Genomic DNA, 18,854 nt, shown 5'->3' on the forward strand with positions numbered 1-18,854 from the left:
ACACCACCCACCCCCATGAATATTAGAGACAGTGTGATGTCTGACCACCCCTCCGGCACATATCCATCTATGTGATTGGGTTAGTGACATGTGCTACTGTATACGTGACTCATCACCAGTAAATGTGCTTTGATTGATGAGGAGGTGGTGGGTGGACAAGGTCATTATTATTGATAAGTCTGTGTTAACCCTTTGGGAGTTTTTCTTGGCCTCTGTGCTTCTACTTGTTCTTTCGGGTCTAGGCCGGGTTACTGCAAAGCATTTTGTGGCTACTAATGTACAAAGGGCTTTATGAATAGATTTGATTGATTAAACCTCTGTTGTTGCTCTGTCCCTGCAGGTTCTAGAGCGTCTGTTCCAGAAGGGTTTCAGTGTGGCAGCGTCCTGCGGCGGCGGGGTGGACTCCTCCCAGTTCAGCGAGTACGTGCTGTGCCGTGAGGACCGGCGGAGTATGTCCATGAACACCCCCATCAGGATAAAACAGGAGCCCCTGGACTAGAGAGACTTTAGCAGAGGAGAGGGACTAGCCACGAGGGGCTCCTCACCCCCCTACTGGACAGAACAGAACAAACCCAAACCCTAATATCCCTCCACCTCACACCACAAAAACCAACAAAGCAAGAAACACCTAAGTATTAGCAGACGCCTGATAACGTTGCCAGCTCTGAGGAACTCAGTGCTCTAAGGGGAATGTAGAATAAACACAAAAAAGGAAAGAAAGAAAACAAAAGGATTTGATTCTGTTTACTAATAACACCCAAAGAAATATAGGACTATGATGATGAACAGAAAGACTGAAACAGCAGCTCCATCTCTTGAACCATTTAAGCACCGTGACCAATCTCTTTTTCCTCCAGTTGTAAGGCTCTCTGACCCCTTGTGAAGAGGTGTCCTGACCTCAGTGAGGAGCACGGCCCCCTTGCCCTCAGTGCAGCGCATGGCGGTGTGTCGTCCAGTCCCGTATGTGTCTGTGTGAGGCCCATGTGTTGTGTGCGCCGTCCAGTGCAGCTGAGTGGGGACAAGACAGGTGCTATTTAGGGAGGCCTGGCCTGACAAGGGACAGGGCTGGCAGAGAGGAAGAGGAGGAAGTGACAGCCATCCAGCCCACATTGCTCTTATAGCCAGCAACCAGGCCTCGCAGCCAAGGGAGGTCCGATTGATTGTCTTTCTTATTTTCATTGTTGTTTATAAAATACAACTTTTTTGCTGGTTTTTTTTTCTGTTTTATCACAACATGGTGTAAACAATTATTAATAGGATTGTTTTATGTTTTTTTCCTCCTATATGAAGGATGTATGAGCATTGTATTCAGAGTCATTAGGTTTGAAAGCTTGAGAGAATGAGAGAGACAGAGAGAGAGAGAGAGAGAGAGAGAGAGAAAGAGACAGAGAGAGACAGAGAGAGAGAGAGAGAGAGAGAGAGAGAGAGAGAGAGAGAGAGAGAGACTTGGCAGTGGCTATAGAAACACTATTATGTCTGGAGGCTACGTGGCTAAAGCAGCAGTCTGGCTGGTAATGCATTCAGAGCTGGAGAAGGTCTCATTGTTTAAATGGGGCTGCAAGGGAACCTGGCCATTTCTACATCTTTCAGAGGAAACATTTGTAGCATGCATAAAAAGTGCGTTGGCGTTGTCGCAATTAGCTGTAAAACATATCTTACATCAAATAAGATTAACAATGTGAGAGTACATATATTTATTAAAAAGTTAAAAGTCAAAATGTAAAATGATCTGCAATGTGAAATGAGAAAATCTGAATGAAATTGTATATGAAGGCTCTGAATGTGTTGCTGGTTGTGGAATGCCAGAATGTTCCTAACTTGAAGAGGAACATGTGAACTGTATCAGTGTATCTCCATGATTGTGATGAGATGTACTCTAAATGCTTGATCACTTTGTTTGCACTTATAACACATCATCTACAAAACTTCCGCCAGCCCAAAAAAAGTTTAGTATACGTCCTGATGACCAGTGCCAATCAACCCACACATTATCTCATTGTGTTTATAGTAATTAGTACATATTAATATGTTGAGAGAGCCCAAAACAATGTAAGTAATAGCAAACTTCGGTGATAAAGCTAAGTTGCCTATTTGATGATTGTACAAAGTTTAAAATTCATGTTTTCATAATTGTTTATTTGACACAGAAATCACTATGATTATTCAAAACTATTTTATAGGAACAAACACAGTACAAACACAGTACAGTCTGACAATTGAAAGAATACATTACGTTTAATCATGGAAGCCCCTGATGTTTGTCTTGCTGACTGTCTGTCATTTCATTTCTAAGGCAGGATTATTTCAATCACTCTTCACGTGTCTGCAGCAGCATAACCTAAAATGAACTGTGAGCTGAGCATCAGAGCATTGTTTACAGAGAAAAAGAGTGGGAGGCACTTACTCTATCCTGCTGTGATTCCATGGTTTGATTCTCTACATTTGTGGATCAAAGAGAGAAACAAGAAAGAAAGAGTATAAGTTGTCATACTTTATATCTGTGTAACTGTGTTTCTCCCGTTCCAAAATCATTGATCAAAAAGAGGCCCATTCTGATCTTGGTTCAGCACCGGCTTGTTAATGAGTTTGTTTTGAAACCTCCTATGGTGGGTGTTTCACTAAACATTACGAAAATCTTAATTCAAATGGGATGGTAGTCTAATTTGTAATGAACCAACTCTCCTCTTGGTCCTAGTGTTCAGTGTCCTCTCTGTGGATGTCCACTGATTAAACAAGCCCCAGGACTTCTTCAGTCTTCAGTTCTTAAAGATGGTCAGGGTTAGTTAGTTTAGCTCCAAGAAGTCCAGAAGGCAGCACAGACCTCCTGGGGGGCCTCCCTCCCAATCAGGCTCCTCTTTGTTCTGACCTGCTACTGGCCTGGGCCCTTGCATCCAGTCGCCTCAAAGGGAATGGCCAACCAGGCCTTTCATATTGCTGAGGGATGTGGGGCTTCAGAGCCCAGCAGGTCCCCCGGGCTCCCATGCACTCCCAACTCCTCAGCAATGCCAGTAGAGACAAGGGTTGTGCCCCCCACTGCGTCATCACATTCCCAGACCCTTCTGTACAGAGCACCCTCCTAATGTTACCCCCATGGCTCACTGGACTGCACCGCACCAGACCAAACAAACATTCCCTCCCTACTTTATGTCCTCTGGTATCTCTTGATTCAACTTTACATCTGAAGGTAACCGGCTCAGTTCTCAATGGTTCTGAATAGTTAGAGTATGTGGCAGCATTTAGCTCACCTTCATCAGTTCACTTCCTTGTTGACACAAGAGTAAAGCAACTCAACAATACCTCTTACAGGTGTCAGGTTCTCACAGATACCTCATTACATTACAGGGACATTTCCTCAAACATATTGTATGTTTTCACACATACACTCAGAAAAAAAGACTGCTGTGCAGCACCATTTGTCCCTGTAGGAGAACCCCGTGAAAGTTGGCTCCAGATAGAACTGTTTTGGGTTCCAAATTGAACCTATGTTCCAAAAGGAACCTGTTAAAGTGTGCTATTTTGAACCAGAAATAGCTCTCTGATCTTAAATGGTTCTATTTGGAACCTTTTTTCAGAGGGTTCCCCTACAGGGACACATGGTGCCACATAGCACTCTTTTTTTCTGAGAGTGTACCATTTTCTTTTAGTAATTTGTGGTCAGTAAGTTGGTAGACCATAATTAACAAGGAGTCCTACCACTTCTCTGTGTGGTGTGAAGTCCAGAGACCAGAGGGCAGTTGTACAGTTGTTTGTATATTAAATTGTTATCAGGACTCTGGCTTTTACTGGGCCCTCGACCGTCTAATTAAAAAAGAGACCTCTAAGTCCTCTCATTTACTACAAAACAAAAATAATGAAAATCATTTCCAATTTGCAAGCATTATGTTGTGTACATATGGACTAAACACATTTCAAAAGGGTATACTTAAGGTACAAAATGTATATTATTTAAAATGTTTTAATAATTAGACTGTGGTATTAAAGGGCATGTGTTCACTTACAGTGTGTCCATTTGATTTTTCTTGCATATTTGCGATAATAAAAGGATGTACTGTATATTTTCTGCCTCGGTCCTGTCCTTTGTGTCATTTCTTGGATAATGGGTGTTGCTTTTTCCTCCTTTCATCTGCACTAACACTGTCTCTTTCAAGAGGTAAAATACAGTACACCTCATGCAGTTACATGTAAAACAGATCTCTTGTGGTTTCTTAGGTGGTCATGAACTTTTTCAGTTTGACCTGAAGTGAATCTACATACTATAATCCCCCAGAAAAATGTGTCAGCACCAGTTTAGTCCCTGCATGGGTAAAGAAGCGGGCGTTAGGGGTTAAATCAAGATCAGCAGTCTGAGGCGCCAAAGGGACTTTCAAATGGGCCTGCTGCTGCATCTAGAAAAAACCACCACCAGAATCTGCTCCCAAATCCCTGTGTTTAGCACCGAGTTAAACGTTTTGGTCTTTTCAAAATGCTGCTGCTTAATTAGTAGTAGAATCCGGAGGGGACTTCTTCTTGGTCTCTAGTACTGGTACTTTACTCAATTTGTACTTAGCATGTAATGCTAGTAAATGGATATGAAGTTGGTTTCAATAGTCAATTTCAGTTTGGGTACAACTAACTGTCTTGTAAAAACATTACTGTTGATTTTGTGGTTAGATTTAAATAATTAAGAGAAACTGATTACTATGCGTAGCTAACATATTAACCTGTTATATAGTACAGTAATTACAACACTTAAGCTACAGCTACACAATTTAAGTACAGTACTTTAATAAAGCTGTACTACCAAATCCAGTTACTCTGCTTAACTACAGAACTGGTATGGTATCAAGTGTTACTAAACATATTACAGATGGATATGGATATTATGGATATTCAAAGAAATTCTACTTAAATCACAAAAGACTGTGTCTGCTTAGTTTAGTAAACAGTTTATTTATTCCTTTACAAAATAGGTACAAATACAGAAGTATGTTTTTCACACAAACAGGACATTTTCAGGATATGTACAGAGTTTACCAAAAATAACATAGTCCTAATAAACACATGGTCTTGTAAACAATATTTACAAATTATCCATACATTAAAACATTTTCCAAATGAGTACATCAGTAATCCTTATATTTTGGCTAAAAAGCTGAAGTAGTAGAAATGTTCTCCTGTTTATTTATTTATCAGAAATCATACAAATAATTATTAAAATATTAATAACCACTGAACAAATAGGTATTTTTGTGCTTTTAAACTTCAATTTCTTCAACTATAAGTAATTTTGAGATAAAATTGCATTGCCTAAAATGTGGCAAATGAAATGCCAATGAAAAAAGAACTCAAAAGAAAAATATATAAATAGTTAAAAAATAAGTTTCCCTTTCAACACCAGCTGACAATACTGTTTGATGCTAAAGAGACAGGAACTATTTTTTTCTATACATTGGTAACACGGCGTTCTGTTTTTTTCTCATTGTATAAGTAAAAAAAAAAACTGTATATAATAGTGCTGTTAGAAAAAAAACTTCAATGCACATTAATTTCAAATGTTGCCCATTCAACAAATAAATGACAAAGCGACACAAGACAGAAGCTGCATAGAGGCTAGTGTATTCAAAACCAACCAATAAGAGAAAGGCCATGTTAATAAGAGGATGGTCAGAAACAGGTGACAACACTGAGGCCTTGCAGAGTTGGACCCTAATGACAAGGATCTATAGCTACTGACAGAGAGGCATTACTCTCCCATCTCTCATTCTAGAGAGAACATAAAAACATACAACTCTAAAAACATTGCAATGTCAATATTAGGCTAAAATGAAGAATTCTCAAAACTGTACTTCAACAACTGTCCAGCTCCTCACACATCTGATATGTATTGTTAATAGTCTTGAAGTGAAACAGAGGAAACCCTAAGATGGGAGCTGCTTGTCGAACGACCATACTGCACTCTGGGCGTCTGCTGAGGGTATGGGCCTGGCTTCACACAATAAGTTCTTCAGACAACCTAAAGTATTGTGGAAATGGGCACAAACAATAAGACAGATGGCCAACATCTAAATTCTACAGGGACATCTAGAAAAAAAGAATCTCTCCATAAATGTGGGTACAGAGAGAGACTGCTGTGCCTTGCTCAATGGGTGACTGGCGAGAATCTACCATATTGGTGGACTGTGGAAACTCTGACCATTGTTTAATTATTGACCTGTTGGATTGGATAAGACTATCTGCATTGTATTAAAACAAAGTTTATAAAGTGAAAGAATACAAAGAATACAATTTGCTTATTGACCGTTAAATGTTACCTTTCAGGTATTTTACATTTGTTCATGTTTTTAAGTGTACTGTATGTAAATTATAAAGTATTTTTGTCTGTAATGTCTTTTTCGTTTTGTGTCGGACCCCAGGTAGACTAGCTGTCGTCATGGTGTCAGCTAATGGGGATCCAAATAAAATAACATTCTAATCATAACAAATTTCAATGCACATGATTTTACAGAATATCTCAGTATTGAGTCATTAACATTACATGTGGTAAAAATATCATACATGCTGTTTAAAAGTATTCAAAATGACTATTTACATTTAAAGAGCTCGATTTCTGTTCGGCTGTAATTCATTTTCTGAAGATAAATGTTCCAAAAAGCTGCTCTGGTCATTTTCTGGTATAAAGAATCAGACTACTCTATGAATTGTTAGTTTTGTGTAACCATAGTCACTGAACTTTGTTCAACAAATACGTTCAGAGAATATTGTAGGCTGTAATAAGTTCAGAATATGATTCTTTTAAAGAAAATCACTTTGAAATGGTTCATTCAGTATTTCGCCTGGGACATCAAATTTACAACTGACATGGAAAAAGTACTGGCTCAGGTCCTTAGACACAAAAACACATCTCTCCTTAAAAACCCAGTCCCAATAATACCCAAGGAGTTTGCATCACCATGGCCTTAAATTCAACACTCTAAATACATATACACTGAGTGTACAAAACATTAAGGATACCTGCTCTTTCCATAACATAGACTGACCAGGAGACTGCAGGTGAAAGCTATGATCCCTTATTGATGTCACTTGTTAGATCCACTTCAATCAGTGTAGATGAAGGGGAGGAGACAGGTTAAAGAAGGGCTTTTGAGACATGGATTGCGCACGTGTGCAATTCAGAGGGTGAATGGTCAAGACAAAAGATTTAAATGCCTTTGAACGGGGTATGGCAGTAGGTGCCAGGCGCAGCGGTTTGTGTCAAGAACTGCAACACTGCTGGGTTTTTCACGCTCAACAGTTTCCCGTGTGTATCAAGAATGGTCCACCACCCAAAGGACATCCAGCCAACTTGACAACTGTGGGAAGCATTGGAGTCAACATGGGCCAGCATCCCTGTCGAACACTTTCGACACCTTGTAAAGTCCATGCCCCGATGAACTGAGGCTGTTCTGGGGGCAAAAGGCAAAAGGGCAATATTAGGAAGGTGTTCTTAATGTTTGGTACTCAGTGTATTTATCATGAAGCTAAAACAGATAAAGACACATACAATATATTTTAGTGAGTTTTTTCTCTAGACTTTATATCAAAAGCTATGTTAATCAACATCACAACACAGACACTGAGCTGAAACATCTGACCCGATTGAAGGCACGTTGCAGGAGTAGAAGGAGACGGTAAGGGAGAGAGAGGAGGGTGCTGGGAGGGAGAGGGTGCTATTTGAGCAGAGCCCGATAGAGCAGAAGTGAGTGGGCTGTCTCTTTCTCTTGCTCCATGTAGAAGATGAAGTCCCTGAGGTTGACGCGGGTGATGCGTTGACGTTGCCGCTGTGACGACGTGGAGGGGGAGGAGGAGGCGCCCGGCGACCCCACTGAGCTGCCTGATACCTGGGGAGAGGGAGAGGAGGACAAGGGGAAGTCCTGGGATAACATATCCATTTCAAGATCATGTACACCAACATCATGTACATCATGTGCTCCAAGGCTAGCGGCTGTAGGTGGCTGGTAAGAATTAAATAACCAAATCAAATTCAAAATGTTTGAGTTGGCACTCAAACAGACAGAGAGAAGAGACAGAGAAAAGAGACAGATAGAGGGGAAGGTAAAGTAAGTAAGAGACAACAGATCTCTAACATCAATATCATCCAATCATGACAAGGCTTTCAATACTGTGAACGCCTTCACTCCTCTGTGTCTAAGTCACCCAACCTGTTGAAGATATACAGTTGAAGTCGGAGGTTTACATACACATACAGTTGAAGTCTGAAGTTTACATACACCTCAGCCAAATACATTTAAACTCAGTTTTTCACAATTCCTGACATTTAATCCTAGTAAAAATGTCCCTGTCTAAGGTCAGTTAGGAACACCACTTTATTTTAAGAATGGGAAATGTCAGAATAATAGTAGAGAGAATGATTTATTTCAGATTTTATTTCTTTCATCACATTCCCAGTGGGTCAGAAATTTACATACACTCAATTAGTATTTGGTAGCATTGCCTTTCAATTGTTTAACTTGGGTCAAACGTTTTGGTTAGCCTTCCACAAGCTTCCCACAATGAGTTGGGTGAATTTTGGCCCATTCCTTCTGACAGAGCTGGTGTAACTGAGTCAGGTTTGTAGGCCTCCTTGCTCGCACACACTTTTTCAGTACTGCCCACAAATTTTCTATAGGATGAGGTCAGGGCTTTGTGATGGCCACTCCAATACCTTGACTTTGTTGTCCTTAAGCCATTCTGCCACAACTATGGAAGTATGCTTGGGGTCATTGTCCACTTGGAAGACTCATTTGCAACCAAGCTTTAACTTCCTGACTGATGTCTTGAGATGTTGCTTCAATATATCCACATAATTTTCCTCCCTCATTGTACCATCTATTTTGTGAAGTGCACCAGTCCCTCCTGCAGCAAAGCACCCCCACAATATGATGCTGCCATCCCTGTGCTTCACGGTTGGGATGGTGTTCTTCGGCTTGCAAGCATCCCCCTTTCTCCTCCAAACATAACGATGGTCATTATGGCCAAACAGGTCTATTTTTGTTTCATATTTCCACAAAAAGTACGATCTTTGTCCCCATGTGCAGCTGCAAACCGTAGTCTGGCTTTGTATGGCGGTTTTGGAGCAGTGGCTTCTTCCTTCTGAGCGGCCTTTCAGGTTATGTCGATATAGGACTTGTTTCACTGTGGATATAGATACTTTTGTACCTGTTTCCTCCAGCATCTTCACAAGGTCCTTTGCTGTTGTTCTGGGATTGATTTGCACTTTTTGCACAAAAGTAGAGTCATCTCTAGCAGACAGAACGCGTCTCCTTCCTGAGCGGTATGACGGCTGCGTGGTCCCATGGTGTTCATACTTGCGTACTATTGTTTGTACAGATGAACGTGGTACCTTCAGGCGTTTGGAAATTGCTCCCAAGGATGAACCAGACTTGTGGAGGTCTACAATGTTTTTCTGAGGTCTTGGCTGATTTCTTTTGATTTTCCCAATTTGTCAAGCAAAGAGGCACTCTGCGTTTGAAGGTAGGCCTTGAAATTCATCCACAGACACACCTCCAATTGACTCAAATGATGTCAATTAGCCTATCAGAAGCTTCTAACTTCTATCATTTTCTGGTATTTTTCAAGCTGTTTAAAGGCACATTCAACTTTGTATATGTAAACGTCTGACCCACTGGAATTGTGATACAGTGAATTATAAGTGAAATAATCTATAGTAATAAGTCATTAGAACTCGTTTTTCAACCACTCCACAAATTTCTTGTTAACAAACTATAGTTTTGGCAATTCGGTTAGGAAATCTACTTTGTGCATGAAACAAATAATTTTTCCAACAATTGTTTACAGACAGATTATTTCACTCATAATTCACTGTATCACAATTCCAGTGGGTTAGAAGTTTACATACACTAAATTGACTGTGCCTTTAAACAGCTTGGAAAATTCCAGAAAATGATGTCATGGCGTTAGAAGCTTCAGATAGGTTAATTGACATCATGAGTCAATTGGAGGTGTACCTGTGGCCTACCTTCAAACTCAGGCCTACCTTCAAACTCAGTGCCTCTTTGCTTGACATCATAAGAAAATCAAAAGAAATCAGCCAAGACCTCAGAAAAACAATTGTAGACTTCCACAAGTCTGGTTCATCCTGGGGAGCAATTTCCAAACGCCTGAAGGTACCAAGTTCATCTGTACAAACAATAGTATGCAAGTATAAACACCATGGGATCACACAGCCGCCATACCGCTCAGGAAGGAGATGCGTTCTGTCTCCTAGAGATGACCGTACTTTGGTGCGAAAAGTGCAAATCAATTCCAGAACAACAGCAAAGGACCTTGTGAAGATGCTGGAGGAAACAGGTACAAAAGTATCTATATCCACAGTAAAACGAGTCCTATATCGACATACCCGAAAGGCCGCTCAGCAAGAAAGAAGCCACTGTTCTAAAACCGCCATAAAAAAGCCAGACTACTGTTTGCAACTGCACATGGGGACAAAGATCATACTTTTTGGAGAAATGTCCTCTGGTCTGATGAAACAAAAATATAACTGTTTGGCCATAATGTCCATCATTATGTTTGGAGGAAAAAGGGAGAGGCTTGCAAGCCGAAGAACACCATCCCAACCGTGAAGCACGGGGGTGGCAGCATCATGTTGTTGGTGTGCTTTGCTGCAGGAGGGACTGGTGCACTTCACAAAATAGATGGTATCATGAGGGAGGAAAATTATTGAAGCAACATCTCAAGACATCAATCAGGAAGTTAAAGCTTGGTCGCAAATGGGTCTTCCAAATGTACAATGACCCAAGGATACTTCCAAAGTTGTGGCAAAATGGCTTAAAAACAACAAAGTCAAGGTATTGGAGTGGCCATCACAAAGCCCTGACCTCAATCCTATAGAACATTTGTGGGCAGAACTGAAAAAGCATGTGCGAGCAGGTAGGCCTACAAACCTGACTCAGTTACTCCACCTCTGTCAGGAGGAATGGGCCAAAAATCACCCAACTTATTGTGTGAAGCTTGTGGAAGGCTACGCGAAACGTTTGACCCAAGTTAAACAATTTAAAGGCAATGCTACCAAATACTAATTGAGTGTATGTAAACTTCTGACCCTGTCAGGACTTCCGCCGGAGTCGGTCCCTCTCCTTGTTCGAGCAGCGTTCGGCGTTCGACGTCACCGGCCTTCTAGCCATCACCGATCCACTTTTCATTTTCCATTTGTTTTGTCTTTGTTTTTTACACACCTGGTTTCAATTCCCCCATTACATGTTCATTATTTAACCCTCTGGTTTCCCCCATGTTTGTGTGCGTGTTTGTTTTATTGTAAGGCTGTATCTGACGGCTGGTATATTGTTACCGGGTTTTGTTATTACGCCCGTTTATTTCGTGGTACCGGTATTTTTCCAGCACCATAGTATTGTGTTTATACTGGTGTTTTCTTTAATTAAATACCTTGTCCACGCATCTCAGCTCTCCTGCGCCTGACTCCTTTCACCAGTTACCCACAGCCTTGACAGGCCCACTGGGAATGTGATGAAAGAAATAAAAGCTCAAATAAATCATTCTCTCTACTATTATTCTGACATTTCACATTCTTAAAATAAAGTGGTGATCCTAACTGACCTAAGACAGGGAATTTTTACTAGGATTAAATGTCAGGAATTGTGAAAAACTGAGTTTAAATGTATTTGGCTAAGGTGTATGTAAACTTCCGACTTCAACTGTACCTTGACTGTTTCCCATGTCTAAAAATGAACACATCTGTGTTAGAGAGGAAACATCTGAGTGCTGCATATAGGCTAGCCTCTCTCAACAATTAGGCACATACACTTACTTCCCATCAAATCAAATGTTATTTGTCACATGAACCAAATACAACAGGTGTAGACCTTACAGTGAAATGCTTACTTACAAGCCCTTACTTCAGTTTTAACAAAGTAAAACCCTCTTTTAGAGTAAGAGAACGAGATCAAAGCTGATTCACTAATAAAGTCCAGAACTTTAGGTGCATTCTAGTGTACAAAACAAAATCATTTATAGCATTACTTTGCACTTAAACTAGCAGGATGTGAAGATCATGAAAACAATCTTGATGTACTCAGACTGAGGGAGAAGACATCGTTCATATTTAACTGTCTTCATAGCTCTTTATATCGCCCTGGAAATGAACACATTCTCTCTAGATAAACAAATCAGCTGACATAGATCTGTGCTGACTTTTCCATTCTGAAACGAACTCCTTGTTTGTATTCAATTCTATGCAAAGAAGCGGGAAACTTAAAATATAGAATGAGTGTATACAGAACCCTGATATAAATCACAGACAACCGTTTACGTTTCCAAATGAAAAACATCAGGTAGCAAATCCACCAAAATGCCCACTCACCCACTGTAACCCAGGCAGAAAGAAATAAGACAGACATTTCCGTTAGGAACTCCCCATAACACCCTCCCACAATTACATTGATTGCACCGCTCTATAAACATACAGTTGTATAGACAGAGCCTAATTGTAAGCATATGAAAGGTATGGATTTTCAGGACCCAAGACTACAGTGCAGTTGTACAAACTCACCCTATAGACTTTGTATAAATGACAGTATCTATCTTCAAATATCCTGCAAACCACTGGAGAGTAGAGTAAGGGTGGCCACAGCCTCTCTGTAGTCTCTAGGTTGCGTCCCAAATAGAACCTTATTCCCTATCGAGTGCACTATAGTACTCATAGACCTCTGGTCAAAAGTTATTCCCTATAGAGTGCACTATAGTACTCATAGGGCTCTGGTCAAATGTTATTCCCTATAGAGTGCACTATAGTACTCTGGCCAAACGTTATTCCTAATAGAGTGCACTATAGTACTCATAGGGCTCTGGTCAACAGTTATTCCCTATAGAGTGCACTATAGCACTCATAGAGCTCTGGTCAAAAGTTATTCCCTATAGAGTGCACTATAGTACTCATAGGGCTCTGGTCAAACGTTATTCCCTACAGAGTGCACTATAGTACTCATATGGCTCTGGTCAAAAGTAGTGCTCTATATAGGGAATAGAGTTCCATTTGTCCCTCCCATGTCTCCCTCCACACATCTGTTCCTGTCAGTGATGTTGACAAGTCGGGAGGGCCAGTCGGGGTGGAGGTGCACACGGGACAGGTCTCCGTCTGTCTCCTCCGTCCCCAGGGTCCTCACTGGGAAGGAGCGCCCCTACCCTCACCCTGCCTGGCTCATCAGGCCAATCACGACTGACCACACGTGAAAGATGGGCCTGCCCGCTGCCATGCCAATTACTGCCACTCACCCTACCGCCCTGCGACACAGCAACACACTCCACCAATCAAAGCCATCCATCCACCTGGACAGACGGGGCGGGTGGCCGCTGGCATGGAGCGGTGAGGAGGGAGGTGGGGATGGGCAGTAGCCCTGGACATCACTACTAGCCCCCTAGCCTCGTGGTCTGGAGCTCCCAGAATGCCTCACTTATCTCCTGTGGGGACCCGGTTCATGGCGAGCCTCAGCCTGGGTAAGTGATCCAAATACAGGGAGAAAGGTCAGCCTGCTGCCAGCGAGCCAAGCTGATTTCACTTAGCTAACGCAGCAGAGTCGCAGGCAGCCTCTTCTCTTCCTCCTCCCCTCCCCTCATCTTAATAAGCCTCTGCAACCTGCCAGCAACCCAAACACACGGTCTGTTGTTGTCTGTATCTATGGAGCCCAATCCCTCTTTCAAATGCATGTTGACTCATGTTAAGGGGGAAAATAGGAAAATACACTCACAAACACAAAACAAAGCAGATGGCTGAGTGTCAGATATAAGGAGAGGCGAGAAGTCACCACGCTTTTCCCGTCAACAGCAATTATATAGTAATGGTGTCTGACATTAAATGAACGGCAGAATGGCACGCTTCGTAAGGTCACCGTGGAGAGAGAGATAGAGGGAGAGAGACTGACAAAGAGAGTTCGTCTTTGCAAAATCGTCTTTGCTACTGAGAAAGATCCACGAGGCAAAAAGCAGCATCTGTCATTTTATCTGTGATGGGTGCTGCAAGGCATTATGTCACATGACATATCCATCCTGCAACACACACAGGGATACCTCGATACATCCTTTCAGACGTTTCAGTTGTTTGTGGCCCTGAGACACACAGACAGACAGAGCTATGGAGAACCTGAGGAGAGGACAGGGGGCTGAGAGGAGAGGTGACTATAGAGACTGGATACTCTAGAGAAGGGCCCCAGTCCCCTAACACTGGCTACAGTCCTTACCTCCTCACCTCCACACTCTTACATGACAGTGTGCCAATGGGATAGACACACTGCAGTTCACCCTGGCTGGGAGAGACCAGGGAGTGTGGATGTGCATGTTCATGCAGAAACACACAAAAATACAACTGACATGATGTGCATAGTGTACAATCAGTTTCATTATGGCACCTACATATTTCAGCACACAAACTGATCAGGAAGACAGCAAGAGGATGCTTACCATCATTTAGATATTTGTCTTCCATACACTGCTGTGTTATTCACTCATTACTATAGGATAGTATCTATACCATAAAGGGAGGATTTCTTTCTTCCACAGTGAGGAAATGGTGAGCTCAGGTCAGTCTACCTTCAATATTTTCTATCTTCCCTAATCTACTGTTCAACCTTGGGTGCAGAGAGGGCCAAGATTAGTCCCCACTTTGCTAAATTTACTTTTGATTAATAATGTATGTTTTCTCTCTCCTTCTCTCTCTCTCTCTCTCTCTCTCTCTCCTCTCCTCTCCTCTCCTCTCCTCTCCTCTCCTCTCCTCTCCTCTCCTGGCTAATTGTCTGGTGGTGTTGAAGCTCCTAGGTGTCTTAGGAATTAGCATTTGGTCCTTTATTGTTTAGGGTCTTTCTGCTGATCAGCAGCTTTGAACTTGAGTGGCACCGGGCCTTGATGCTGGAGACAATATTGGATTTGGCTCAGGTCACACCTTCAGGCTGAGGGTTAATGGCCCACTTTTCCTGGCACACACACAGCTCTACCCAGCACAGAGAGGGTTGGGTTGGTTGGCTCAGCAGAGCCAATACTGCTGGATCAGCACTCTGTAGAGAGGAGAGGAGGCTGCAGACAGGCGGTGGGAGGAGAGGAGGCTGCAGACAGGCGGTGGGAGGAGAGGAGGCTGCAGACAGGCGCTGGGAGGAGAGGAGGCTGCAGACAGGCGCTGGGAGGAGAGGTGGCTGCAGACAGACGGTGGGAGGAGAGGAGGCTGCAGACAGGCGGTGGGAGGAGAGGAGGCTGCAGACAGGGGGTGGGAGGAGAGGAGGCTGCAGACAGGCGGTGGGAGGAGAGGAGGCTGCAGACAGGCGGTGGGAGGAGAGGAGGCTGCAGACAGGTGGTGGGAGGAGAGGAGGCTGCAGACAGGGGGTGGGAGGAGAGGAGGCTGCAGACAGGGGGCTGGGAGGAGAGGAGGCTGCAGACAGGGAACTGGGAGGAGAGGAGGCTGCAGACAGGCGGTGGGAGGAGAGGAGGCTGCAGACAGGCGGTGGGAGGAGAGGAGGCTGCAGACAGGGAACTGGGAGGAGAGGAGGCTGCAGACAGGCGGTGGGAGGAGAGGAGGCTGCAGACAGGGGGTGGGAGGAGAGGAGGCTGCAGACAGGGGGCTGGGAGGAGAGGAGGCTGCAGACAGGCGGTGGGAGGAGAGGAGGCTGCAGACAGGGGGTGGGAGGAGAGGAGGCTGCAGACAGGGAACTGGGAGGAGAGGAGGCTGCAGACAGGCGGTGGGAGGAGAGGAGGCTGCAGACAGGGAACTGGGAGGAGATGAGGCTGCAGACAGGGAACTGGGAGGAGAGGTGGCTGCAGTCAGGGAACTGGGAGGAGAGGAGGCTGCAGACAGGGAACTGGGAGGAGAGGAGGCTGCAGACAGGGAACTGGGACGGAGAGGAGGCTGCAGACAGGCGGTGGGAGGAGAGGTGGCTGCAGACAGGGGGCTGGGAGGAGAGGAGGCTGCAGACAGGTGGTGGGAGGAGAGGAGGCTGCAGACAGGGAACTGGGAGGAGAGGAGGCTGCAGACAGGTGGTGGGAGGAGAGGTGGCTGCAGACAGGGAACTGGGAGGAGAGGAGGCTGCAGACAGGCGGTGGGAGGAGAGGTGGCTGCAGACAGGTGGTGGGAGGAGAGGTGGCTGCAGACAGGGGGTGGGAGGAGAGATGGCTGCAGACAGGTGGTGGGAGGAGAGGAGGCTGCAGACAGGGAACTGGGAGGAGAGGTGGCTGCAGACAGGGAACTGGGAGGAGAGGAGGCTGCAGACAGGGAACTGGGAGGAGAGGAGGCTGCAGACAGGGGGCTGGGAGGAGAGGTGGCTGCAGACACACACGTACACACACAGACAGACAAAAGTGCATATGCACACAGCAGTCTGCACAGTTTCTCCAAAAGTCATCTAATGTGTGTGTTTCACATTCTGGGAAAAAATCTGTAAGGTCAAGAAATAGCGTGGCTATGTGTGCTGTATGTACATTAACCTACAACTTCCATGTTAAACCATCCCTTTCTACATGTTCATAAAGCCTGAAACTCAAGGCAAAAAAATGGATTCTCTGACTTACAAACAGACTTACAAACGAAACCTCTTTATTGACATGCTAAACCAGGAGTTAATGTGACAAGGCACAACCAGACATTAACAGTACAACAGTCATGACTGTGGCTGACCGGCTGTGCAACTGGTAACATCTAATGGGGGACCAGTGGTCAGACGGTGGTGAAAGGGTTAGTGTGTTAGTCCCTCTTAGTCAAAGAGCCCGGCCCGCCGCCCTGCTCTGTGAAGTTAGGAAAAGGCCCTCCCATCACCACCGTACTGACTGACTGACAGTGTGCCAGGAACACAAAGCTTTCCCACATGTTCACCTCCACGCTGCATTTCAACCAGGGAACGCTCCTCTCCTCCTCTCTTCCCTCCCTCCCTCAGTTCTGTTTATAGTGTGTAGCCCAGCCGTGGGAGTGCTGTCCCTCTCTCTCCACGCTCGGTCTGCACTCTCCGTCTGCCCAACTGCCTCTCCCTCTCTCCTACGGCAGCCATTAATCAGCAACAGAGCCCCTCTCTCTCTTTCTCTCCCTCTCTTTCTCCCACTCCCTCCATTTCCTTCTCCCTCTCTCTCCCACTCTTTTCTCTGTCCCCATCTCTCTCTCCCTCTTTCTTTCTCTTTCTCTCTCTCTCTTTCTTTCTTTCTCTCCCTCTTCCCGAGACGCCCACAGACATGCTGGATGAGGCCATTTTGAAAGAGTTAACAGATGTCGGCTGATTTGCCCCGGGCCTTTTGACATCGCCCAAGTGATGTATTTGATGTGGAGTTTATTCAGCTCTAATAAACGTAAAAAGAATTAGAATAATAATTCACAGATGTACCATACACCAGATTATATGCCGGAGCCCCTCTTTGAACCACAAAGAGAAGGCAAGCCAAGATTAACAGAACCAGGGCAGGGGATGAAAAGGCTTTGGTTCAGTCTGCTGGTAATCAGGGGGTCAGGATGGGAGAGAGGACAGAGGAAGACTGGACTAATACTGCAGGTTTATGTTCAGACTCGTACACAGATTGCCCTTTATCTGACCTTGTGGAGGGTCAGGGCTCATAGAGAGGTCCTATTCTGTAGGAAACCATACACCAGCAGGAAAGCACTATGACAATGATCATAAAACAGAGAGAGAGAGAGAGAGAGAGAGAGAGAGAGAGAGAGAGAGAGAGAGAGAAAGAGAGAGAGAGAGAGAGAGAGAGAGAAAGAGAGAGAGAGAATGTTCAACCATGTTAGGTAAATATAGTCATTTTAATCTAAAAAGGGTCTCATATTTTCCCTTTGTCCTTGAAAAGATTTCAAAGAAGGAAAAACTGAACAAATACGAGAGAAAAAGAGTCAGGTCTGGTATTCTGATCATGATAAAAAAATGTAGGAATTACTTTCAAAACAAACAACTTCCATTTGGTTCTCCACTAAAGAACAACAAATCTACAAAAAAATGCCAGTTGCAGAGCATCTTAATACCCACATAAAACATAAAAACTGCTACCCAGCTCCATGGCAATAATGCATAGCAACCGTGCAGAATTTCAGTCAAGGAGAAAGAAGGCAAAAAAACACCTTATTACTTCTAACTCCTGCAAGCCATTTTGGTCTCCAAAGGTTTCAGAGCGCCGCAGGCCATGTGTCTGCAGTGTTTCGGGAAATGACTTGCCTTCGCACGAACACTGCTATGTTCTGCAGCACTGCTGCCCCCAGCATCCCCGCTCAATTTCTGTTTAACCCTTTCCTGGCTTTCCTCACACTGACTCACAGCAACAGACCAGCGCTGTAGTCTACACCCAGCTACAGCTCTATAGCCTAGCTGTCACACTGTTCAGCCTCACACACAACACAAACCAACGCAAATCAGACCAGCTTTTTCACGAGCTAACACATTAACTCACAATCTAGTTTGGCTACTTAAGCATGTGATGGCTTAAAACAAACATGGAGGATGAGAAGGCAGAAGGTTATAGGGGCAGATAGAGAGGGAAAGGGAAAAAGAGCCTTAAAACAAATCCCTAACAGTTGATTTACGGTGTGAGTACAACAACACAGTTCGAGGTACACTTGAGTGTGTACCAACCATGGATTAAATCTGCAAACTCGTTGACACAACACATAATTAAAACATCTTGCTTTAGGTTAGGAATTTTCTAATTAGTAGTGTACTGACAAAGCTGCAATTCCATCGCCTTGAGTTTCAAAGTCCACAGGTTACTGCTAAGATGAAAGCTGAACCTGAAGCAGTATTCTGGAGGGCTGCTCATACAACTCCTCAGAAGACAGTCACAGGGTCACCAAGCTAAACAGTGTGCAGCACCCGGAACCTTCCTTCCAAACAAAGAACTTCAAACTTCCGTGC

At 44.0% G+C, this 18,854-nt stretch overlaps 2 protein-coding genes across 5 annotated transcripts in view; one reads left to right on the forward strand and one right to left on the reverse strand.

Annotated features, from left to right (window-relative positions):
- LOC106587522 (BTB/POZ domain-containing protein kctd15) overlaps positions 1-4,053 on the forward strand; it is a 28,578-nt gene extending 24,525 nt beyond the window's left edge. For all 4 annotated transcript variants that reach the window (XM_045708453.2, XM_045708452.2, XM_045708450.2 and 1 more), the window contains exon 5: positions 341-4,053. In XM_045708453.2, coding sequence (XP_045564409.1) covers positions 341-499 — 159 coding nt within the window. In that variant the 3' untranslated portion in view covers positions 500-4,053. The remainder of the gene's footprint in view (positions 1-340) is intronic.
- Positions 4,054-4,909: 856 nt separating this feature from the next.
- The window catches only part of LOC106587565 (transcription initiation factor TFIID subunit 4), a 95,647-nt gene continuing 81,702 nt past the window's right edge, over positions 4,910-18,854 (reverse strand). The window contains exon 14 of the mRNA XM_045708205.2: positions 4,910-7,856. Coding sequence (XP_045564161.1) covers positions 7,686-7,856 — 171 coding nt within the window. The 3' untranslated portion in view covers positions 4,910-7,685. The remainder of the gene's footprint in view (positions 7,857-18,854) is intronic.

The sequence above is a fragment of the Salmo salar genome, chromosome 26 (genome assembly GCF_965601325.2).
Source record: "Salmo salar chromosome 26, fSalSal1, whole genome shotgun sequence".
NCBI classification, from domain to species: domain Eukaryota; kingdom Metazoa; phylum Chordata; class Actinopteri; order Salmoniformes; family Salmonidae; genus Salmo; species Salmo salar.